Genomic DNA, 25,829 nt, shown 5'->3' on the forward strand with positions numbered 1-25,829 from the left:
TATGTCGTGTCCAGGTAGTCCAGCATGAGGGGCAAAATCTAATTCTCTCTCAATTAGGCACAGTACTGCTGGTTCTAGGAGACTCTCGCACAAGTGTTCTAGACTGTCTGACCTGCTGCTCCTGGTTGGTAGCCTAACAATCATCTCTGTGGGAAACTGGCAGTGGGAGAGGCCATGAGGGCTTTTGTGGAATATTTCATTCCCAAGGAGGCTAGAGACAATCACCTTAGGTTTCCTCTGAAGCCTGTCTGAAGTGGCAATGGGAAGAGTTTTAAAAACAGTGAAATGAGACAGTACTCATGTGAGGTGTACTGACAATGAAAGGTTTAACAGCTCAGGGGCAAAGTTCTCCACTCAGTCCCTCAACAGGTTCTCCAGAGGCAGCAGCTGTGCAAACATCACCCATATTCTCCCACCCATAGGCCTCTGCCCTTCCCTGGGAGTCTCCTTGGCCCATTCAGTCTTTGGGGGAGACTGCTAAGAAGTGGCCAATAAATGCCTGTTGTGGGGGTGGGGTTTTATGCGTCATGTAGACACTGGGAAGCAAAACTGACTCCACCAAACTTGTCTCATTAGGTTGAAAAGCAGCTCAATGATGGTAGGTATCAGTCCCCAATATGGGTGCATGCATAACTGAATGGGTCACTATCAACATCCCCCAGCCGTCACTGGGACAGGAGAGAATTGGCTAGTTGTAAAAGGGAAAAAATAAATAACGGTAAGCACAGTTTCCTGCTTTTCAATGGCTCTGACTGAGTTACTCACACCTCTGAGACCATGTATCTCTCCCAAAGTGGCGCACATCTCACACTCCCTATCTTGACAGCATTAACGACATCACTGAACCTACGGCCCAGGTTCCTTCCTCTGATTGTGAGCAGAGTTCCTCCTTCCAGGGGCCCACTCATGGGCTCAATCTGCCAAGAAGCCAAAGGAAAAGGGGAATGGGTTAAAACAGAAAAACCTTCGGATTTGTTTCCCAAATAGCATCTGTTCCTATGTGTGTATGTACACTCTATTCAATCTGTCCTGCCTTTCACGCTCCAGCTTACCACGCAAGGACCGCCTCCTTGGTGCATGTGTATGGACAGTGCCTAGCACAATGGGGTTCTGACCTTTGACTGGGGCCTTTGGGCTCAACAAATAAACAAACACATAAGAAGTTGGATATTGGTCAGGGGCACAAGTATCCCTTCCCTAACACTGTGCTGGGGCACTACTGCCTTGAATGAGTCAGAAAACAGAGTGCCTCCTATTGAATCATTTTGTTTCTTTGTAGTCTGAATATTACATCCCCTGCTTAGTTGGGATGGGGTCACTGCAAGCAATTTTAGGGCCACAGGCTGTCTTGCCATTTTACTGCATATCCATGGATTTGCTTTGTCACTGTGTGTTTTGCAGTGGACCACTTGGCTGCTTTGATTTCATTATTCGTCTAGTCTAGTTAAATACCCTGCCCTTAGAAAAGGCCCTTTACATTTAACAAACTTATCCACAAACAAAGCCAGCAAAAGCTGCCTGGTAACATCAGCATTCCTCAGAGTGTATTTGCAGCTTGCCACTCACTGTAGCTGCTGCCAACACAACATAACGTAAGCCAGGAGGTGGAAGGTCAAGAACGGAGGCTCCTTCTTCTGTCAAGCTGGTTAGAGCTGATAATATTCCACTACTAAGCTCTGTGCCCCTTCCCTATGCAGTTGTCCCCCTTCTCCTGAGGTTGACTCTCTAAGCACTACAGCAAAACTGTATGTTTTTGTGATAGAGGATTTAGATTCAGTGTCCAGTGTCTGCTAAGGAAACAGCACGACAATCCCATGACATCCTGAAACCTCAATTCTTGTGGTTTGTTTCCATTATTTTTTTGGCAAGGGGCTGATAATATTTTATATGTGGGCGGGGGAGGCTCATCAGAGAACATTTCCTTCCCACTGTTGGGCCTGTGATAGTGACAAGATGGAATGAGCTACAGGAAACACTCAACACATACACACAATGTTACAGCACTCAGCTTATGAGCTAACAGATGTATAGTCATCCCTTGCTTTGGTGGATTCATTAGGGTTGTGTCTAGACTGGCAAGTTTTTCTGCTTTTGCATAAAAGCTTGCCAGCTGTCTACACTGGCCGCTTGAATTTCCGTAAAAACACTGACTTCCTACTGTCTGAAATCAGTGCTTCTTGTGGAAATACTATGTTGCTCCCGTTCGGGCAAAAGTCCTTTTGCGCAAAGCTTTTGTGCAAAAGGACCAGTGTAGACAGCCCAGATTTGTTTTGCGCAAAATAGCCCCCATCACAAAAATGGCGATCGGGGCTTTTTTTGCGGAAAAGAGCGTCTAGATTGGCACGGACGCTTTTCCGCAAAAGCACTTTTCTGTTAAAAGCATTTGTGGAAAATCATGCCAGTCTAGACGTAGCCTAGCTGTTTTCCATTGGATCTTTTCTCTTCAGATTTTTGCCTATTTGCATGAAGCTGATCTTGGTATTCCCAAATATACACACTTCTTGGGACTTTGTATATGGAGTGGAAGTTAGTGGCTAGTGCCCCATCTCTAATCAAAACCCAGGATTCAAGAATGTGTCAGAACAGCGAGTAAGTTGGAATCCAGATCTAGACTTTGGACCATCTCTAAAACACACTGACATAAAGTTCATTCAGCCACTGTGAACTTTCAGAGAATGCAAGGATGGACTTTTGGGTGCAAGTTATTATTTTTTCTGTATCCACTCTAGTGACTATTCCTAGTCAGTGAATCTTCTAGTTGATTCTGCAAAATCACTCAAGGTATGTCTACACTACCCCGCTAATTCGAACTAGCGGGGTAATGTAGGCATACCGCACTTGAAAATGAAGCCCGGGATCTGAATTTCCCGGGCTTCATTTGCATAAGCCGGGCGCCGCCATTTTTAAATCCCGGCTAGTTCGAACTCCGTGCCGCGCGGCTACACGCGGCACGGAGTAGCTAGTTCGGATTAGGCTTCCTAATCTGAACTAGCTGTACTCCTCATTCCACGTGGCACGGGGTTCGAACTAGCCGGGATTGAAAAATGGCGGCGCCCGGTTTATGCAAATGTAGCCCGGGAAATTCAAATCCCAGGCTTCATTTGCAAGTGCGGTATGCCTACATTACCCCGCTAGTTCGAACTAGCGGGGTAGTGTAGACATATCCTCTGTATATGAATCCATCTGATTTTCCCATCTCCATAAAACAACACATGGCCTTGGACAGACATGTTTTGTTTTTCCCAACAGAGAGATCCAGACTGGATCCATCAGTACCTAGGTATCATCTGCAGCTACTCTGGAATGTTCAGGTGAATGGGAAGCATAAATTGGTGAACAGAATGTTGCCAGTCTTGAGCTTGTTCCGTGTCAAGGATAAAGCAGGATTTCTCAGTTGCTCCCAATGAATGGAGGGTAGCAGATGACTCTCCCCTGGGTTTTGAAACTCAGGGTTGTGTTATTTATATGAAGTGATGCTGACAAGCAGAATGCTCTCTCTGATGCACATAAGTCTTACCTTCCTAATATCTGGAGCAGGACACACAACTGGGATCTGTGAGGATTCAGTGTTTAGTCTGCAAATGGAGCTGCTCTCACTCCAAATGCATCGGTGCCCCAGGTCCTCTCTCCCAAGGCACTGAGAGCAGTCGGCACTTCCAGTTGCACAGTTATAGACCTCCACTAAACCACGAGAGACAACGGAAAGTGTGAGTTCCCAAGCCTGGACATTTCGTGTCTGTGCTTAACTTTGTACAACCAAACACCAAACCAAATGCATATATTAACCCAACCAACATATGAAATCCAACAGGCGAGAAGGATGGTTTGCACATACCACAAGCTGAAGGGGCTTTGGCTGCAATCCTAAGGATTTCCCAGAAATACTGGGCACTCATTCCCACTACAATATGATTTAGCATAAAAAAAACCCACAACCCTTTTGTCAGTTTATGTTACATTTTTTAATTCTCGGTATTCACATGGGAAGCAGATTGGCATAGCTGACTCCATCCAGCTACAAAGCAATCACACTGATTCCATTTTCTGTGACAAAAAATCTAATTGTTACAATGTTCTGTACAATGTTTACATTACCGTTCCTTCCCTTTGGCAGCTATGAGCTCTCTTGACTCACTGCTCCTGTTAGGTCTGTTTGTCTATACTGCCTAATGATTTTCCTACAGTGCTTCCACCTCTTTATTAGCGATGCCTATGTTACGTAACCTTCTCAACCCTCAAGCCCTTAGTCACTGAATATGGGTAGTCTATGAATCAACAGTTATACATGTTCAGTTATACATGTTCACTTCCCCATTCCCTCAAATCCACATGTTTGCAGGAACATGTGAAACACCAAAATAATCACATTTAGGAATAGCACTTCTCTTCCACTTTTCACCAGGGGAATCTCAAAGAACTTTACCATACAATTAATTAATCCTCTCAGTCTTCAGATGCAGATCCATTATCTCTTTACAGAAGGGAAACCAAGGCACTAGGGGCTACACTGATTTTGGGTTCCTCTGCTTTGGGTTCCTCTACTTGAAACAAGTAGAGCCTGGATACAGGGGCATGCATAGCTCTTACTGACTTCCGTGGAATTCTACATGCTCAGCATTTTGCCATATCAGATCTTGGCTGCCTAAAAATGAACACTCTGAAATGGAGTCCTCTAAAATATATGAGCTTTTCTGAAAACACAGACCCCTGTGACCAGCCTAAAGTAACAGAGCCAGTCAGAGGTGAGACAGTAAAAGAACCTAGGAATCTTGTCTCCCTGCTCTAACCACTGAACCAAAGTGCTGTACATTTTTTTTGTCTGGGTTCCAATGCCTTTTCCCCCACACATACTGCAATAATCTACCTATACTTAGACTACTGAATCCTCACAATTATACATAAACATTTCCCATTTTCTATGCAAGAATTGCTGGCTTAGTACCCTGACTTAGAGTGCCACACTGGATTCTGGTAGTGGGCTTAAATTTTCTTTGGTATTTTTAGAGACAGAGACATGATTTAGAATAAAGACTGATAACGAAAGGTAGAAAAAAAATCAATAAACTTTGGGAAAATTAAAAGTAGCTTGACTAAGGCCAACAGAAGAGTTATACTGGTGTACAGACCTGTGCATTTTGGTGTTGGTCTGTAACTACTCTCTGTCACTTAAGATGTATCAATCTGACTAAACTTAAAGAACAACGGATAGTCTAGCAGCACCTTAGAAACTAACAAAACATGTATGGTATCATGAGCTTTTGTGGGCACAGCCCACTTCTTCAGATGAGTGGAGTTATTAAAGGTCCAATATCTAAATAAATGGGGGGGAGGGACGGAAGGGAAAAAAAGGAAAAAAAAAGAAAAAAGGGGGGAAAATAGACAATTAGAACGTCCATGCTACATGAAGCTGATAGAGAAGGTACTAATTGTTCTTAAGTACCCACTGTTTGGTTTTTTATGTCATTAGGATGTGGAATGTAAGCAGGCGATTCAGCCAATGTCTTCGTTCATACCTCTGTTACAGGAATCAAACTTGTAAATGAAGTTAAGTTCTAAGGCTTCCTTGTGGAGTTGGTTTGTGAAATTGGCCTGAAATAATATGGTGTCTTTGAGATCCATTATTGAGTGCCCAAGCAAATTAAAATGTTCTCCAACAGGTTTCTGTGTGTTACTTTTTCGGATATCTGATTTGTGTCCATTCATTCTTTCTCTATGGGTATGTCTAGACTACACCCCTCTGCCGGCAGAAGGATGCAGATTAGGCAGGTCGAAATGGCTAATGAAGCGGGGGATTTAAATATCCCGTGCTTCATTAGCATAAAAATGTCCACCACTTTTTTTGGCACGGAGCTTTGTCGGAGAAAAGCGGCAGTCTAGAGGCTGATCTTTCACTAAAGAAAGCCTTTTCCGATAGATCCTGTATACCTCCGAGGCATAAGGGATCTATTGGAAAAGGCTTTCTTTAGTGAAAGATCATCCTCTAGACTGCAGCTTTTCTCCAACAAAGCTCCGTGCCGAAAAAAAAGTGGAGGCCATTTTTATGCTAATGAAGCACGGGATATTTAAATCCCCGCTTCAATTTCGACTGGCCTAATCTGCATCCCTCTGCTGGCATGGGGTGCAGCCTAGACATACCGTATGAGGCAACACACAGAAACCTGTTGGGGAACATTTTAACTTGCTTGGGCACTCAGTAATGGATCTCAAAGACACCATATTGTTTCAGGCCAATTTCACAAACCAACTCCACAGGGAAGCCTTAGAACTTAACTTCATTTAGAAGGTTTGATTCCTATCACAAAGGTATGAATAGAGACATTGGCTGAATGGCTTGCTACATTCCGCATCCTAATGACATAAAAAAACTAAACAATGGGTACTTAAGAACAATTTGTACCTTCTCTATCAGCTTCATGTAACATGGACGCTCTGACTATTTCTTTCCCCTTTTTTTACCCCTTCTTTTTCCTTCTCCCCCAATCCTCTATTTATTTAGATATTGGACTTTTAATCACTCCACTCATCTGAAGAAGCGGGTTGTGCCCACCACGAAGCCTTCTGATGCCATGTGTACCGGCTGCCCCATGTGTAGAGGCTGCCCCTGCCTTTTCAACGCGATCGGTTCCTAGGGAAGCATTGCAAGTTGGGGGTGTCATAACTCGAACCCTCATTTACGATAGGCGTTGTGCACTGTTGTAAATATGGGCCAAAGACATACGTTGAGGGTCGCAACTCGAGCGGTCGCATCTCAGGGGTTTCCTGTACATGTTTTGTTGGTCTCTAAGGTGCTGCAAGACTATTTGTTGTTTTTTCCAGCTAAAAACTAACTCGGCTACCCCTCTGAAGCAATCTGACTTAGGTAGAGTGGAACAAGAGAGGCAGGTAGAGAGGTTGACTTATGAGAACTTGAATCCAAACTTGGGCTGCATAAACTAACCATTCTTTCATGCAACTAGGGATGTGGATTCAATCCTCTTTGACGGACTCTGTGATTTAGGAGGCTACAGGAGTTTCCCTCTGTCTTTTCTGATCCCAACAACACTCTAAGGCTGTGTCCAGACTCAAGGGTTTTTTCGAAAAAAGTAGCCTTTTTTCGAAAAAAGCTTCACCTGCGTCTAGACTACAGCCGCGTTCTTTTGAAATTAAATCGAAAGAACGCGGCTTTTCTTTCGACGGCGGAAAACCTCATTTTACGAGAAAGAACGCCTTTTTTCGAAAGTGCTCTTTCGAAAAAAGGCATTCTTGAATGCAAACAGGGCTTTTTTGAAAGAGAGCATCCAGACTGCCTGGGTGCTTTCTTTCGAAAAAATGGCTTGCTTTTTCGAAAGTACTGCTTGCAGTCTAAACGCTTTTTTTCGAAAGAGGCTTTTTTGAAAGTATCTTTCGAAAAAGCTTCTTTCGAAAGAGGCTTGCAGTCTAGATGTAGCCTAAGTATCCTTTATTGTGAAGAGATGTGAACCCAGCTCACTGCCCCTTTCCCTCTGTTACTTACCACCAAGATTAGTTCAAGAAATCAAAGTGCATTCATCCTGATCTCCTCCAGCAACTACTGCTCTGCTCCTGAGAGCCTGTCACTCATGCTGCCCTCCAATACAGAGTTTTCAGTGTTTTCCCCACTGTCTAATTCCTCTGCAAGATACCTCCTTTCACCCAGCAATATCCTGTCAAGAAACCTGACTGTCAACTGACATGTTTCACTGATTCTCAGCCTAGTCAAGACCTACCTTTTAGCTCAGGCCACGGGCCTGATTCTCTTCTTACACCAATGTAAACTAGATGCAACAATAATGAAGTCATTGGAGTCACAATGATGTAAAGCTGGTATATGTCTAGACTGCAGAGCTTTTCCGGGATAAGAATTTGCCCTGTCTACAGATTTCATACATTTTCCAGAGATATGCCGGAAAAGCTCTGCCGCGTCCAAGGAATGCGTCAGCTTTTTCGGAACAGTTTCCGAAAAAGTGGATGTGTTCTTTTGGCATCCCTGTATTCCTCTCAGTGAGAAGAATAAGCGTATGTCTAAACTACATGGCTCCATCGATGGAGCCATGTAGATTTGTTTGTACGGCAAAGGGAAATGAAGCCGCGATTTAAATAATCGCGGCTTCATTTAAATTTAAATGGCTGCTGCGCTGAGCTGACAAACAGCTGATCAGCTGTTTGTCGGCTCAGTGCGCTAGTCTGGACCTCCCCTGCCGACATGAAAGCCCTTTATTGACCTCCCCGGTAAACCTCATCCTACGAGGCATAACGGGGAGGTCAATAAAGGGCTTTCAGGTCGGCGCGAGAGTGTCCAGACTAGCACGCTGAGCCAACCAACAGCTGATCAGCTGTTTGTCGGCTCAGCGCAGCAGCCATTTAAATTTAAATGAAGCCGCAATTATTTAAATCGCGGCTTCATTTCCCTTTGCCGATCAGCCTAATCTACATGGCTCCATTAATGGAGCCATGTAGTTTAGACACACCCTAAGGGATGTCCTGAAAGAGGAGTTTTTTCCGAAATCTAGCTCTGTGTAGAAGGGCCAAATTTCGGAAACCCCTCTTTTGAGAAAAAAAGCGGAAAAAGATATGCAAATTGCAGTTTTCAATTTGTGTATCTTTTTCCGACTTTTCTCTGAAGTGTAGACATAGGCATAGATGATTCCACATGCAACATTAGTGCAAGTTTAGCTAGAGCGTCCAAAGCATGGCAAAGGTAGAGAGGCAGGACAGAGGAGGCAGTCACCAAGTGAAAATTAAGTATTAGCTGGCCAGTCTACTCATCTTAATCTGCCCTAATCTAGTGTCTTGTCTACACATGGGGTAACGAATGCCACTGGGAGTATTTCTAAAACATACAAACAGGCTGTGAATTAACTGGTCCATGTAGACCCTGCAGATACATGTTAAAAGCTGCTTAGTGTGCTTTAACATAGCCCTGTTTTAGCACCACACTAAAGCATGCTAGGGAACCTTTAGTGTACACCAGCAGGATCTACATGGACCAATTAATGTGCAACATGTCAGTGCACTTTAGAAACCAGACCTTGTATTGTTGCACACTGCACTGCCGAGGAGACAAGGGCACTGCCTAGAACAGGGCTCCACTACTCTCCCACTGTTTGGGTATGCTTTAATCTGACTTCTTGGCTCCTTGTTTAGTTTGCAGATGCAGCAAGGAGCTTTTGAAAACCCTTGTATTTTTCCCAGAGATACAGCGTGGATCGAGGGGAATTGTGTTCACACGTTCTATTCCTTCTCAAGATTTTTTTAAAAGTGCATTTTTAAATTTTTTAAATGTTGATCCTAGTTCCCATAAAAACTTCTGCAAGGGACCTCCCCGATCTATGCTTATCTCCTTTGAGCTAAATTCCTTCAATGACCCTGGGAGACACTTCACATTTTCTGTTGAGATCTATTATTTCAGAATGTTCTCTTCTATACACTACTGACAAGCAAGCAGTCTAAACTGTAGTATTAGCCTGAGAGTGATGTGTGTGTATATGTGTGCATGTGATGTGTGTGTGCGCAGGATTTATGTCTACAGCTGTGTATTCATGTTTGTCTGGGGGTGAAATGTGTGCATACTTCTGATACCCAGAGCACTCTCTCTCTCGTGACTCTCGTGTCTTGTTAGCTTTTTAGGAGCCTTATTCTAACCAAATTAGAGCAGAGTGAAAAATATCTTCAGCCCAAACCTGTCATCATCTGTGGACTATCAATGAATCTGTCTGGTTTATCCTTCAGCTGAAGGTTTACCGGGAAGATATGGCTTTTTTCTGATGTGTGGAGCTGCATGAGAAAAGAAATGAACACGTTCTAATTAAATTTACAAAATAGCAGATTACCGCCTGCACACACAAGCCCATACACACATATATGAGAGGATTATCATGCTTCATTATTACAATGCTCATATACTTTCTAGCATTGTTTCTCAGAATGAAAGGCTCTAATCTTTAATAGGGAAAGCAGGGAAAACAGAAAGGAGTATTTTTTCTGTCCTCAATTATTTTCATGGAGCAAACACAGAACCATCCACTGTGGATACATTATTTAATACAGGAGTTTGTGTCTGCTGATCTCTAAATGGAAATGAGCACAAAAATGTAACAGTCTGCCCTGTCTACGTATTTTAAAATGTTCCACCAAAATATATGTTTAGGGGAAACTTTCCCTGTAATCTTCTTTTTAAAATGTTTCTGTCAGAACCCTGTTCTGCCGGGATAGCACCTAACGCTATAGTGATACTATGGAAACTTGGATGTTTTCGGGCTATTACCAATGGATACTGAGATTAATGTATGTAAATAAGGGATTACTGTCAGGCCACAGCTCCTGGATCTTTTTCTTCCCGACTGTTATAAATTCGCCACCATCCCCACAGCTGATATGGTTTCTTCACAAACCTATGACATATGTTCAGCAGATACAGGGCAAAATCTTGTTCCCACTGAGTCTTAGGGGATTTTTTGGCCTTGACTCCAGCGGAGGCATGATTAGTCCTCGTAAGGCTCAATTCTGTAAGATGCTGAGGGTTCTCATCTCCCACTAAAACCAACAAGAATTCAGGGGACTCAGCACCTCTCAAGACTGAGCCCCAAGTGACAAAACGCTCTTTCCTGCAATACTGAGCATTGCCTATGGGAAGATTAGAAGCAACAGGATTAGGTGAACCCTGTAATAGGAATTCTCTAAAGGAGGTCAGTGAAGTGTATTGGGACATGCTAGCAACTAGTATGCTAACACTGAGACGGGGTGGGTGAGAGCTGCTAGACAGTCCCATGGGATAATGGAAAATGCCGAGAAGACAGGAAGCAGAGTGCCCGTGACACTGGAATGCTCTCCTCAGCCATCAGGATATGCAAAGAGCACTCTGGGGCATCTTTCAGGCAATGCTAACAGCCGCTTTGTTTCCTATCCAGTTCTACACTGTTTGAGGGGAAGGGGTGTTTTATTTGTTGTATGTTGGGGGGGATTAGATGGGCCCTATTCAAATGTCCGTTTGAAATAAAACCCAGAGTGCCATGCAGATCCTTTACCCAGACACTTACCAGAACACTGCTGCACTGAACGGTGGAAGCATTCACCCATCTGGCTTCAAATGTCCTTTCAGTTCCAAAATGACATTCCAAAACAGTGTTCTAAAAGCAAGAGAAGAGTATTTGCAATAATATACTTTTCCATTAGTCAGAAATGAATGGAGCTGCCGGGCTTGATTCTGATCTCTTGCTCCTGTGAACATCAGAAGTAACTCTCTGGATCAGTGGAGTTACCAATAGATATAATATAGCTCTGATCACTGCTCTGAAATCAATCCAGTGGTGGTCAATTTAGCAGTCTAGTTAAGACTAGGGATGTTAAATTGCAATCTTAAAATTGCGTTAAAAACTAGGGATGTACAGCTGTTGCTACACTTTGAAGGTGAAAGCGCCATGTGGACTCTTTAAAGGTGAAAGTGACATGCTAGCTGGGGACTCCCCCACTGGCCCCAGGCTCTGTGTGGTGCTGCTGCTTTGAAACACTGTTGTGGGAGCCCAGCATCAGGCTCCTCCCAGATTTTCAAAGTGACAGCGCCCTGTGGAGCCCTGGATCAGCTGGTTTCAAAGTAGCTTCTCTGGGGCAGGCAGCTAAATAGCTCCTTGGGGTCACTGGAAGGCAGCAATCCCTTCTGCATGGCTGCTAGGCCTCCGCTTGGCTGTGCATGTTACCTTAAAACTCATATGCATGTCCCTCAGCGAGCTACAGCGTGGGTGTGTGGGTGTGTGTGTGTGTGTGTGTGTGTGTGTGTGTGTGTGTGTGTGTGTGTGAGAGAGAGAGAGAGAGAGAGAGAGAGAGAGAGTTAGTGTGTGTTTGAATAACAAAATCATTTTACCAATCACTGTTTACACTCAAATTTTTCATTAACCCCTCTTATACACACTCATTGCATGACTGTTTTGAACTCCTTTATGTTTAAAAAAATTGTGGTCCACATTTACAAAAAAAGCACTCCCCGCTCAGAAATTCCTGTGTACGGGCCTGCAAAGCACACATGTGGTAACAAGAGCAAGGTTGAAATCCTTTCGCTGTGAATCATTACACCAAAGTAACATATACTAAACCAATCCATACTCTCATTCTCTTTTGTTAACACAATATCAGTCTCAATAGCTGCAGCAATGGATCTCGCTTCCTAGATCCCCTCTGTGCGGGAATGATCAGGAGTTACAAAGCTCCTCCAGAGGATTACAGAACTACTCTTGTCCAGTAGGATGTTGCAGACTGGAGGAGTGAGGAAGTCAAACTGCAAGGCAGTTGTCTGGGCTGCCCCCGGGGACTGAGGTGCCTCAGTAACCTTCCTGTTTACTCCATTACCATCAGGTTACATGTGCTATGTCTTCCTCTTTAGCCACCTTGTGGCTCCACAGAGGAAGCTGGATTTTCTCCCATGTTGCTGACAATACGGGGCACATCCTTATTTACAAATGCCAGACCTTAGGCAGGAAACTGCAACCAAGTTACAGTAGAGAACAGTTTTCTTTCCTGGTGTGATGTACAGAACAAGGGTTTCCCAAAGCTTTATTAACATCACAGCCCTACATACTGCATACGCCTGCTGCCCAAGCCCTTTATGCCTGAAGACATGCCCATGATCCGCTCATCGCTCGGAATAAAAGACAAGATAACTGGTTATTAGTATGTACATTTCCGCATTGGCATGAGCTCCTGTGGTAACTGTGCAAATGAATTAGGCCCACAATTGCACACAGCACATGAGAACCTGCCAATAGAACACAATAAATACCAGCATTTATTAAAATATTTCCCACCCTCTTATCTTCTCTGTCCCTTCCTACAACACATCCAGAATGCGCCACTTTGTGGCTACTGCAATGGTTTGCCCTATGCAATCATCTGCATGCCAAAGGATTTCACCAAAAGGGATATATATAATTTTTTTTTAAAGTGAAGTTAAAATATATTTCTGAGCTGAAGTCCAACCCAAAGTCTGGTTAGTGCAGGGCTTTCTGTCCTTAACTTGGTCTTCTTTCCTTTTTAACAGTGTTTCTTTCTTTTTCAGAAGCAGGGCCGGGGGATTGCCCAGCCCGCAGCTTGGTGAGCATTCCCTCGAGGAAGCCAGACACCTGCACACTCACAGAGTGGAACATGGAAAACAGATCCGCAAAAAGTGTGAATTTTATTTCTCCCACACATTTTGTTCTAGTGGACATTTTACAATGTGCATAAATCCACATATTGCATGCATGCCACGAAAGGTCTGGCATTAACTATAACAGGTCCCTAGAGAACATCTGTATGCAACCTGAATTTTCCCTTTGCTTTTTCTATTTCAACCTCCCCACTCAGGTGGCTCCTTTCCATGAATACCCTCTGCTACTACCGTTATTTTGCAAAGTGGAAATGGGTAAGATGCTTAGGATTCGATTTTAAGGGGAGTTAAGTGCCTGAATACCTTTGAGGATCATTCCTGTATGGGCAGAGGGTGGCACTCCCTTAGCAGAATCCAGTAGTGTGGCTCTTGGACTTATATGCCACTTGATTAGCTCATCTGAACCTTTTGCTATGCCTAAAAATCCAATTACCTTGGAGAAAGCAGCATTAGCCAGTGAAATTGTGATGTCCTGAGAAGCCCCGGTGGGCATTGGCTCTAGCAAGGCAGGAACAATCTGTGTACAGTCAGTGGTGCTCTATAATTTAGAAGACAAGAAAACAAAGAAAGGTTAATGAGAAACTTTGCAAAAAAGATACTGAGCCTCCTTCTCACACAGAGACAGAAGGAAACACAGAGAAGTTATGAAAAAGTCACTTTCAGGCTGAAGCCTAAACTAAGTGAAAATACAAGATGACCCCATGCTACTGGGGAGACTGCCTGGCTTGTAGGACTGGGAATGTGACCTTGGCCGTTTGCCACTGAGTCACCACTTGAAGTCTAATCTAAGAAGGTGGTGACTAAAAATCAATACCAGGTGATGGCTGTGTGGTAGCAACAAGATGGTCACCGCAGTCCAGCTACCTGCAGGCAGCTGTCTGCACCACTAGCAGCACTAACTGGTACCCTGCATGGTGGTCTCAGTAAGACCAGCTGGGAATGAAAATGAAACAACTCTCTTATCTCCTCTTGCATGTTCACCTTCAGTACCTGCTCAGAAGTTATAGAGGACTTCTGACTCTATGACAGGCCTGTCAATCTAGGACACTTCAATTTGCACAGTAAAAAAAAAAAAAACTATAAATCAAAAGCAAAATCATATGCTCTCATCAGGTGCTGCTCTGAAGTTGTTACTACAGCCTCATTATTAGTCACTTTAGTGCTAGGAAAATGGCAGAGGGACACTCAAAAGACACTGTACAATGGCAGTGATTCCTCTGAAACCCTCTCCTGTCAGCAGAAAGCAAAATGTCTTGTATATTGCAGTGCACTTGTTGTTAAGCTCCTGCAGAGCTTTCACTTTACAGTGGTCTCCTCTGCACATTGGTATTTCAGGAGTAGGTGTGCATACAAGAGAGTGTGAGTGTGTGAATGAGGAGGAAGGAGGGGCTACACAGTGCTGTAAGAGGCATTAGGGAGGGAACAGCCAAAACAGAATGGCTGAGTTTACAGCAGGGGTGGGGAACCGAATGCCCAGAGGCCAGATGCGGCCCCTGGAGCTCAGGTCTCCTCCCGCTTAGCTTTGGGGAGCCTGCACTGGCACTCCAGCCCCCACTGCCTCCCACCTGATTGATTTTTTTGTGAGTCTGCTGCCCCAGACCCCAAAAGGTTCCCCACCCGTTTTAAAGATCCAAGTGAAACTGACAAATGATTTTTAAATGTCATCCATTCTATATCCTCCTCTCCCCCATTTTTCTTATCACTTGGGAGTGACTATCTGACTCTAAGCCCAGATTTTTATGACAAACCCATCCTGTTCTTTCATGAGATGTAAACTACACTGCAAACAGCAGCAACAAACTGGGCCAGATTCTTCTCTCAGTTACCCCAGGGTATATCCAGGACAATGCCTTTCACAATAGAATCACTGGTGCAAGTGGCGACAGAATATCTGATTTATTATTCAGAATAACTTATAACAAAGGGTGTAATTCTCTTCTTACTTATCCTAGCTTTACTCCATTGTAACTCCATGGACTGTTCCTGATTTACACCAGTGTGGAATTAGAATCAGGCTGTGTAACACTAAGACACATCGCTGAACATTTTCATAGTTCTGGAAGCCATGTGCACTGGGAAGTCTTAGCACTTAAAGTGCCTCTCTCCAGACTCTTGTAAGCATGGCTTCAGGGTCAATGAATTATCTTAAAGTGTTTGTTTGACTGTGGAAAACGTGTTTCAGTTCTTATCACGACACTGATCTTATCCAAGCACAGTCAGTGCTGCCTCATCATGAAGATTAAATAACAGAGCGCGAGACATAGGAGCGGGGGAGAGAGGAAAAAACAACAACGAAATGGGTTTAAGGGAGATTTCAATCCATAGTCTCCTTGAATGAAAAGAGTTAAAACAAATACAGACAGAGACTGAAAATTTATGTGAAAGCTCCTATGGTCTTGTGTGTCCTTGCATGTCACAGCAGCTGGCTCGGCTAGGTTTGGCAGATAAATACAGTCACAGGGCTGATTAACTGGTTGTCCCACAGTCCTTCTCCTGTGGCTGGAAAGGGAACTTTCCAGCTGATTAGCTCATTCAATGCAGGATTAGGGAGAAGGGCCTGAATTTTTAAAATGCTCTGGTTGATGTTGCATTTGCTTCTTAGCAGAGATGCCATCGGTGCTTGGTTTTTCATAATGCGGAACAATTTCTAAACGTTTCATTATTTCTGCTCAGGTCGCTGTCCTGAGGACCTTTGTTTCAGATCTGAACAGTACCTTGTGCTGCAAGAAGTTCTATTAAAATCAGTGGAAACCTGAGTAAGGGTCACCTTGACAGTTAGGAAGTTTTTCCTAATATCCAATTTAAACTTCCAATTTAAGTCCATTGCTTCTTGTCCTACCATCAGCAGTTAAGGAGAATTTTTCTCCATCCTTCAGGTAACAACCTTTTAGATAATTGACAGGTGTTATCAGGCCTCCCTTTCAGTCTTCTCTTTTCCAGATTAAACAAACTAAATTCTTTCAATCTTCCCTTGTAAGTCACGTTTTATAGATCTTTCATCATTTCTGTAGCTCTTCTCTGGACCTTCTCTAATTTGTCCACACCTTTCTTGAAATGTGGCCCCCAGAACGGGACACAGTACTTCAGTTAAGGCCTAATCCACAGAGTAGAATGAATTACACCTTGTGTCTTGTTTACAACACTCCTGTTAACACAGCAGGAGTTAAAATAATTTGAATTTCTTACAGGTACTATCCTATCACAACCTGCCCCCCTTGGGTGTGTCCGTCAGGTATGTGAGGGTTGGTGATACAACAGTACCTGTAAGAAATTTAAATGTGAGGTAGAGTGCGGGGGGCTCAAGGCAAAGGGTTGGGATGCGTAGGGGGTGCAGGAGTTCGGGCAGGGGGCTGGGGACAGGGATGCAGGAGTCAGGGTTGGGCTCAGGGCAGAGGGATGTGCAGATTCAAGATTCGGGGCAGGGGGCTGTAGGGAAAGGGGCCAAGGGCCCCATTTCAGGGGGCTGAAGGACTGCAGCTGCACTTCCTGGTTGCTGTGTGTTTTTTCCCTGTTTGCTGTGAATAAGGAGCAAGGGGAAAGTGCAGAGCCTACTGTGTTCCTCCTCTGTCCCTTCTCATGGCAGCCAGGAGGGAGAGGAATGCAGCAGGCTCTACACTTTCTTCTCGCTCCCTAGTCAGGCAAATAGGGAAAAAACACACAGTGACTGGGTAAGTGCTGCTGCAGCCTCCCCACCCCCCCAAACAGCAGCAGGGGAGGGGGCTCAGGGTTAGGGCAGTCCCAGAGAGGCGGGTGCCCCCAGCCATCCCCTCTAGCCTATCTGGCTGCCTGCTGCTGAGTGCAGCAGCCTGCAGGAAGCCAGGAGCTGGGCTGGGAGCACCCTGCCCCTCTCCTTGCAGCTAGCCCCAGCCAGCCAGCTTCTTGCTAGACAGCCATATCCAGGCACACTGATTTACTTTCACCTCTGCATCCTAGAATGGTGTTTGCTTTTTTTACAACAGTATCACAGTGCTGACTCATACTTAGCTTGTAGTCCACTATGACCCCTAGATGCCCTTCTGCAGTACTTTGTAGGCAACCATTTCCCATTTTGTATATGTGCAACTGACTGTTTCTTCCTACTTTGATTTGTGCTTTTGAATTTCAGCCTGTTTACCTCAGACCATTCTGAATTATGGCCTTATCCTTCATAGCACTGGCAACTCCTCCCTGCTTGGTATCATTTGCAAACTAAGGATGTCAAATTGTGGTTAACTGACTAGTTGAATAGTCGATGGAATTTCCATCGACTACTTGACTAGTCGATAGGCACTTCCGCATTCCTCCTCTGAAATGTACAAGAGCCTCTGGGGCTCTTGTACATTTCAAAGGAGGAATATGGAACTCCACTTGCAGCCTGGGGCCAGTGGGAAGTCCCGCTGACTCCGGGGTGGGTGCCAGCTTTGAAATGTACAAGTCTGCCCAGTGGGGATAGGAATGCTCGAGTCAGGGTTGGGATGTATGAGGGACTCAGGGCAGAGCAGCAGGTTCCATCCAAAAGCCAATCCAATCCTGCTAAGTTTTTTTTTTTTTAAAGAAACCCCCAGGAATTTCCTTTTAAATAGAAATATCCTATGTTGTACATAGTGATTATTAAAAACATTAAATGACTAACCTGTTGGTTGCCAATTCTCAATCATCTCCTCTACAATACTGCTGTCATCCACTGCCATGTCCATGAAATCAGTGGGATGTCAGGGTATGTCTACACTGCCACCCTAGTTCGAACAAGGGTAGACATTGCCTCAGAGACTACACACTCTGGTATATTCAGGGTATGGGTTTGTACCTGGCACTGTCAGCAGAACAGCAGGTCGCTTCTACCTGAATGTACATAGAATATTCAGCAGCAATAAGGAGATCGGAGATGGATGTATCTTTTCCACCGGGGGTAACATTTTCAACAGCATCTAAGTGACCTGAGAGCCTAAGTCTAACTGACTTTCGGGGAAATGTAGGCACCCATGGGCAAATTTTAAAAGGCATTTAAACTGGTGTTAAGTGCTATCTAGGTTGTTAGGTGCCAAAATACTTTTAAATATCAGGCTCTATATGCCTAAGACATTTCTGAAAATCAGAGTTAGGTGAGTCTGAAAATTTTACCTTTGGGGTTTAGTCCTTCATAAATCTTTTAAATTACAGTAATTCATTTATATAACACTTACCATCTGAGGATATCAAGGACTTTTACAAAAAGGAAATAGGTCTCATTGGCAGGGCTTGACAAACAGTGGCAAAACCTACTCGTCAGCTCCGCACTGCGCATGTGCAAGACCCGCATTACGCATGCGCGTGCCGCTGGTGAACGGGGCAACTGACTGAAATCTACTCACCCCGGGTGAGTAGATTCAGTGATCTGTTGAGCCCTGCTCATTGGTATTATTATTATTTTCATTTTCCAGGTGGGGAAACTGAATCACAAAGGGAAAAATAAGTGACTTGCACAAGGTCACTCAGCAAACCAGTGTAAGGGCAGGCACAGCTCCCAAGAGGTTGGATTCCCAGTCCCTAGCTCTCACCATTGAGCAAAGATTCTTGATTCTCCATGATTAATCAGTATTATGAGCCAATGGGAAAAAAAGAAAGCACAGTGCATGTTTTTATTTGCACGCACAATTACTGTAGCTAGGCAAACAAAATCAGATAGCAGTGTGTGCAAAAGGGCATTTGTGTGCATGCAAGAGCCCTGATATTCATGTGCAATTGTGCACTGACATGTGGGTATACTTTGGCACATGCTTTTTATCTGATAATTTCTCCCTTAATTAAAACTAAATTCATATCCCTGAAGCATCATTCGAAAATTTGCTCTAAATTTTTCAGTAGGTAACAGCTGTGAACTCAAGAGATTCAGTGATTTTCAGATGCATTCAAATCTGGAGATAAATCCTCAGGTTTACTCAGCTTTTATTCTGTCCCTACTGAGGTAAATCTCCCATTGACTCAAGAGAGAGTTTTGCCTCTAGCAGGACCTCAGGATCCACCTCACTGAGCCCTTTTGGAGGCAATTGCCTTTGGCAGCATTGAGCTCATCTGATAAATTTAATACTCAGACAGTTTGTTCCTTTGACAGTCCAAGGATTCTAGAGGCTAAAAAGCTGTGAGGTGAGGCTATGGTGAAGAGGTCACTGAGACTGCTATACTTTCCCTAGAGGAGCAAAAGCAAAACCATTAGGCAGTAGGTGTAACATGCCCTGTGAATGTTTTTTTTCCTTGGAGAAACACGGTAGGGGCATGAGACTGGGGCTTTGTGCTTCTCTCCTCCATGCATTCAGAGCTGTACAATTCAGGCTTTGTGAAGATACAGGTTTGAATTCTGCTCTAGTTCTCATCAAGGCAATGTGAATCTGGAGGAGTAAGTCCACTGAAGTCATGATTTCCTTCACAGAATGGCTCTGGATGCACTGGGAACAGAATGTGGCCCACAGAAGAGAATTTGCCTGTGAATGGGAGACAGGCTCAGGGATTGGTCCTGCTTTTAGCAGGGGGTTGTACTCTGACCTCCTGGAGTCTCTTCCAAGCCTATGATTCTATGAATATTCATCCAATTTAGCTTATCTCTGGATTCTTTTTGTGACCATATAAGATTTTCATTCATAGTAACCCCAGGATACATTCTGTGGGACATGGTATGTGACTATGTGCTAATATAAGCAAGATTGTGAACACAATGTAAAAGTTTCATTATTTTGGAACTGAGTTGCATCTCTTATTGGGAGGAGAGACATTCTATTGATCCCTGACTAAGGGTTAATTTTAGAATCACATGTTGTCTGTGTGTGTATATTATTTCTAAAGAGCCCATCCCTGCAGTGACAGTCTAATTTACAGTCCTTGCTCAGGCACAACTCTTAGTGGTTAAAACTGGACAAGAGTTTCAAGATCTGACCCACGGAAATCAGAAATGGAAAAGACTTTGTTGGGTTAAATGTCTTCAGTCCCTCCCTGTCTGTGCACAAATGCTCCCAGGAGCATACTGGCCGTTCTAATTTTAACCTAGTTATTCTAAGAAAAGATTTCTGATATTTTTTAAAAGAAAAGTAGAATATCAGTTGGTTTGGGTAGCTGAATTAATTTGATATATGCATCAAGAACTCAATTGTGCCAGATGCTTGAATGCCTTTGGTTGTGAGGTTTTTGTTCACATGTATATTTGGAGGTTCACTATTTGTTCAAATACCTGCATTCACATGGAAAGAAGAATAATCATGAATGTAATGAACTTCACTCTTATCACCCGTGGGAAAAGAAACTACTGTAGCGCCTTCAGCAAAGACCCTACTGCTTGAGCTGCAGGAGTAACTCTGCTGGCTGGTCACAGTAGAAAATTGATAATATATGTAGATCAGCCACTAACGGAGGACATGACACACTTACCTAGAAATACATGAGCAAGAATAAGGCTAGGTCTACACTAGAGACCTTTCAGCTGCACCGCTGTATGATCACTCATGTAACTGCTCAATTAAAACACCCCCAAAGAACAGGAGAAGTTCTCTTGTCAACACTATACTGTGTACGCTGCCACTTATGCTGGTGAATCTTATGTCACTCAGGGGTGTGGTTTTTTCACATCCTTGAGCAACATAAGGTTTGCTAACATAACTGACCTAAGTTGTTTGCATTTATTTATTTTCATTTTCAGAAATCTCTTATCCATAGAGCCCTGAGCAGATACATAATTTGTATCTACATCCAATCTGCAATCTGCAAAAATGGTCGGGGACATGAAGTAGATGCTTGTGTATTTGCAGTACTCTACTCATTCAGTCACAGATAAGCAACAACATCACATGATTGAGTTGACCACGCCATGCAGAATAGCAAAGAGTCAAAGGGTCAGATTTTCAAAAGAGCTCAGTATGTTAGGTGCTGAGAACTTTTAAGAATTTGGCCCAAATTGAACAAGTCCTGAACAAAGCAAGGGCTGCAGAATTATACTGTTCGTTTAATAATCACTAACTGCTTAGAGATTTTGAAAAATCAAAATCTGTTCACAGTTGAGTCACAAGCAGAGAAGAAGGGTAAATCTGCAATGAAAATTATTCTCAAAAGAACAATTTGACTGGCAGTGACTCAACAGTTGCATGAGGCCTTTCACACTGTTTTTATATGGAAAGAACTGTATAGGATAATGTTGCAATGTATCAGTCATATCTGCCTTTCTTTGATGAATTACATGAGTTCCAGAGACTTCCACAAAGGGAAGCAGGGTATGGAGGGACATGAATGGAAAGCAATTAGATGTCGGAGGTCAAGTCTGGAAGAAAAGAATGGAAAGTCTAATACATGGCCAAGGTCCTTGTATAAAGGTAACAAGCAAAGGGAATCGCTGTCTGAACGAGTTTGAAAGAGGCCCAGAGTATTTGTGCCAAAGAACTGTTCAATTTAAAATGTAAAAGCTTGGCTTTGAGGGCCAATAAATTGATTGCTAAAGGCCAATTTTATTTAAATTAACTTCAGTTCTAAATTTCAGAAGTTTGACTATGCTTGTTATTAGGAGCTGTAATTTGGATAAAGGCGATTTTCTGCACTCACCCAGACGTGCTTTAGCAAGTTAACTGCCATTTCATTAATGTACCACAATAGCCTAGTAAAAGCTAAATGAATTGTAAGGTATTGCTACATTTATTTTATTACTTAAATTCAGGCATCTCAAACTGTGTGGAAATTAAAGCATTGATCTAGTTTGAATGGTAATAAAGGATCAAGGGAAATAGCTTGCTGAAATAACTAGGACAACTCAACACATATATTGAAAGAACCCCACACATGAACAATTCTTTACTCTTGTTATGAGATACACAGACACATATACCAGTGTCAATGGCAATAAATCCGGAAAATAACAGATGAAAGTGCTTGGACTGGCCACCCTGACAACTGAAGTTCTTTATTTAGCTATAGAACAGGTACGGCTCAGTTTAAGCTTCTCCCGCAATGCCTCCTCTTCAATCTAGAGACCACTTCCAGAATGGAGAGTGTAGACTAGACTCTATTTCAATACACTTTTTAGGTCTATTGCTGAAACTGCCGTTAAAAGGATCCAGGGGATCCTTTAGTAAAGACCTGCTAAATTGACCGCCAATCACTCTCTTGTTGACTCCAGTACTCCACCAGAACAAGAAGAAGAAGGTGGTAACTTGACCTAAGGTACGTCAACACCAGCTATGGTATTTAACATCTCCAGAGTTGCTTACATTCGGTCAGCTTTGCCCCAGAGTGTAAACCTGCCCTCAAAGTAACGACATTCAAGTGACTATCTGGAAATGCCACATAATCAAGCACACATATAGCAACTAGTAACTGCTCGGTTTAATCCCACCTCTGCTACAAGCTCTCTGTGTGCTCTTGGGTAACTCACTTCACCATCTTAGCCTTACTTATCTACTTCACAGGGGTGTTAATCAGTGCTGCACAAATGCTAGGTATTCTTGCTGCTAACTGGAGAGAGATTCAGACAATGATAGGCTTTGTGTCCCATCTCGAATCCCTTTACTCATCCAAACAGAAGCATTTTCAGAACCCGTGACCTTATTAATATCCTGTGCCCCTACACTCAGCTTTTTATTGACAAATCTCAAAGCTTGTTAAAAAGTGCAGGAACGTTAGCTTCATTTTACATATGGGGAAACTGATGCATAGAGTGAAGAAGAGTCCTTCTGAAGGCAACAGAAGTCAGTGACAGACCCAGGAACAGAGCCTCAGTCTCTTGAGTACTAGGCTGTTGTGAGACTGTCCCCCAGTTGACCCCAAATATAGTCAGTAAAATATTCTAAAACCCAATGGCATCTGGTCAACATGGGAAATTGCTCCAGGAAAAGGCAGAAAATAACAACAACAATGCAGCAATCTATAAAATCATGTGACATAACAAACCCCAATGTGCCTTACATTCATCTTTATCGAGTCCTCACAATTAGAGTCATTGGAGGTACACATGTATTTCTTAGTGCACCAATAACACTTCCATTTGGTAGAGAGGCAGCTGGTACATCTGAAATAAATAAAAAGTAGGCACAATTAATTTTTAAAAGGTGTGCAGATTTCAGCACCCTCCACAGAGCCAAACATCAGTGTCAGATTTTAGTTCTTCACATACGCATAGACACTGTATTCTTTCTTTTGTGGTGCCCAGAACAAATCCGTTTAGAAAAGGCTCTGATCATGCTCTCCCTCCTTTCATTGTAAGGGCTATGCTAAGGCCCAAATGCCATCAAGGCTGCTTCCCTGACTGCCTCAGGTTGACCTTGTGTGGAGAATGACCTCACCACTAGCAGATAAAAGTGTTGGCTCCATTCATAGCTCACCCTGGCTCACACAGACGATGCTTCTAGACCACAGATTGACTTTTAGTCAGCCTGTGAGTCTTTGAGCTCCTCTCCCATTTTTTAAAATATGCCGTTGCATATCCCTGTACATTTTCCCATGAAGTCAGATGACGCTAACTTATTCTGGTGGCTTTTTCAATGGCTTTGTGTAGGAGCTGTGGAATCCTGTACTGACGGGGACATTGGGTTACATCATCATACCCTGTAAGCGTGCATAGAGTTCCATGGATTGAAGCCAGCATCACAGTCCCATTATATCCATCCTGACAGTGTAGGGGGTAGGACTCAGCATGTCAAATGCATGGATTATTTGTCCGGTTGCTTCCGTTGTGTAACACTCAGAACCAGGGGCAGATGACCGTTTTGCGGGGCCCCGGGCAGCATAATTCCGCGGGGCCCCCCCTTTGCCACGGCGCATGCGCAGGGCTTTCTGAAGCGCGGGGCCCGGGGCGGCCGCCCTGTTCGCCCTGCCCTATATCCGCCCCTGCTCAGAACCAGAAGACAAACATACTCAGCCTGAAGATTTTCAGAAGAGAGGTGAGAGCCAACTATATTTGGCTTCTCTTTAATCCTTTCTCCCTCTAGCCTGACAGCTGCCTGGCTCCCTGCTCCTAACTCTCTCTCTCCCCAATGAGGTTCCTCCCACTTTCTTAGTCCTTTTCTGGAACCTCCCACAACTACTGAAGTCCTGCCTCATCCAATGGCCCACAGCCACATGCTGCTGGGCCATTATCACTGCCTCCAAGACAGTTCCGAGCCTCACCTCCTACTGCAACTCCCCCTCAGACCTCACTGGTTTCTAGCTTGAGGAAGTGGTCAGAAACTGGCAGTGGAATATGTCATGAAGTCAGCTACGAGATGGGCTGGTTTCTTAAGGGGAGAGCATGATGACAGGGCTCTTTGGGAATCTAAAGGCCTGAATATAGATCTGTCCTCACCTCCCTGCATCCAGAGGCCCTCCCTCTCCTTTGCATAGCAGCCTTTAGATGTCTCCATGACACCCTTGGAAGCGGTCTAGTCCCCAAGGTATGACACTTCCAAGGTCCCCTGATACTATGATGGATTCTCTATAAATACTAGAGATTAGATAAAATGCAATAGACAGACCAACACATTAGATGCACAGATTATTTTAGGAGTACTAAAGAACTGGAGATTAGCCAGCACCTTAGGGGTTAACACAAAAAACTTTCAAATAAAAATATTGTTTATGTTAAAAAAAGATAAGCCAGGCTCCATCAGAATGTCCAGATGGCTTGAGAGGCTGCTAGGACCTTCCTGTATAAATCCCTGGCAATCGTCATCCTCATTCGTGCCAAATCCTGCCCAGGACTCAAACAGTCCCACTGGCAGGGAGAGCTGTTCCTGCTCAGTTAACTCTTCCCCCCACCCAGCCCCCCAAGCAAGCACAATCAAACGATGCACATACACCATTTTCAATTGCTCAATTTACATCCATTCCCTGGAACAAATAATTGGCATCAGATTCTAAAGTGAGACACAGCAGAGCAAATCTACTGTTTGTCAACACCCTGCTATCTCCCCCAAACTCTGTCCTCCCCCAAAACTGCTTTGGTTTCTGTAATTTATGGAAGGTGAGATCACTTACGCTGTCTTTGGGTAAATATTTCCAGTTCTTTTGCAATCATAAATGGTGAAATTGGCCTGGACAATATTTTTGCCGTTGACTTGTACTGCAGTTTGAACAATCACATGGTCTGAAACAAGCAAGCCAAAGAATATTGGATCACGAGAGAGTTTCTATTTTTTGCTCAATCTTAGAGGGCAAGACAAACTTCTGAGTAAACAATATCCCAGCTGCTTAATGTTTTTCTCTGGGGTTTCCTCTGGGTTGCCTCACAGAATTCATGTGTCCCTCCTTATTTAGCCTCACTGACTTTAAATCTCTAGACTAGTCCACAAAATTAATTAGTGTCTTTGTCTATGCTAAGTGGCATTTTAAAGTCAGGTTAGTCAATATGTTTTAAAATCCCATGCATTTTCTCAGAGAGAACAAACCAACAAAGAATGGTGAAAAATCACTTTTTTGTCTACCAATATCTGATCAATACATTTCTCATGCTATATTCTAATCGCTTAATTTTTTGAAATCTTATGATAAACCCACCTGGGATGTGAATCAAAGCTTCTTCCAAGAATTGCATAATAAATTAAAAGATACATTTCCAGAAGTGGCCTTGGACATTACCATGAACAACAATACAAAGCAGTTCAATCACTACTATTTTTCCTATAGTGGAGGAGACCATCAACATCATCTTTTAAAACAGCCTGATAACAGTGGGATTTTCAACTATGCTCAGAATGTTGGCCTAACTCTTCTCCCACTCAAGTCAATGATTAAACCC

General features: G+C 43.6%; 1 protein-coding gene across 1 annotated transcript in view; it reads right to left on the reverse strand.

Moving 5' to 3' along the window:
* The window catches only part of PLXND1 (plexin D1), a 145,410-nt gene that overhangs the window by 65,047 nt on the left and 54,534 nt on the right, over nt 1-25,829 (reverse strand). Inside the window, exons 7-13 of the mRNA XM_075938737.1 lie at nt 25,070-25,178; nt 23,024-23,126; nt 13,566-13,670; nt 11,034-11,123; nt 9,678-9,771; nt 3,518-3,681; nt 766-917 (exon numbers count right to left, since the gene is read on the reverse strand). Of these exons, the coding sequence (XP_075794852.1) occupies nt 766-917; nt 3,518-3,681; nt 9,678-9,771; nt 11,034-11,123; nt 13,566-13,670; nt 23,024-23,126; nt 25,070-25,178 (817 nt within the window). The remainder of the gene's footprint in view (nt 1-765; nt 918-3,517; nt 3,682-9,677; nt 9,772-11,033; nt 11,124-13,565; nt 13,671-23,023; nt 23,127-25,069; nt 25,179-25,829) is intronic.

The sequence above is a fragment of the Pelodiscus sinensis genome, chromosome 11, assembly GCF_049634645.1.
Source record: "Pelodiscus sinensis isolate JC-2024 chromosome 11, ASM4963464v1, whole genome shotgun sequence".
NCBI lineage: Eukaryota > Metazoa > Chordata > Testudines > Trionychidae > Pelodiscus > Pelodiscus sinensis.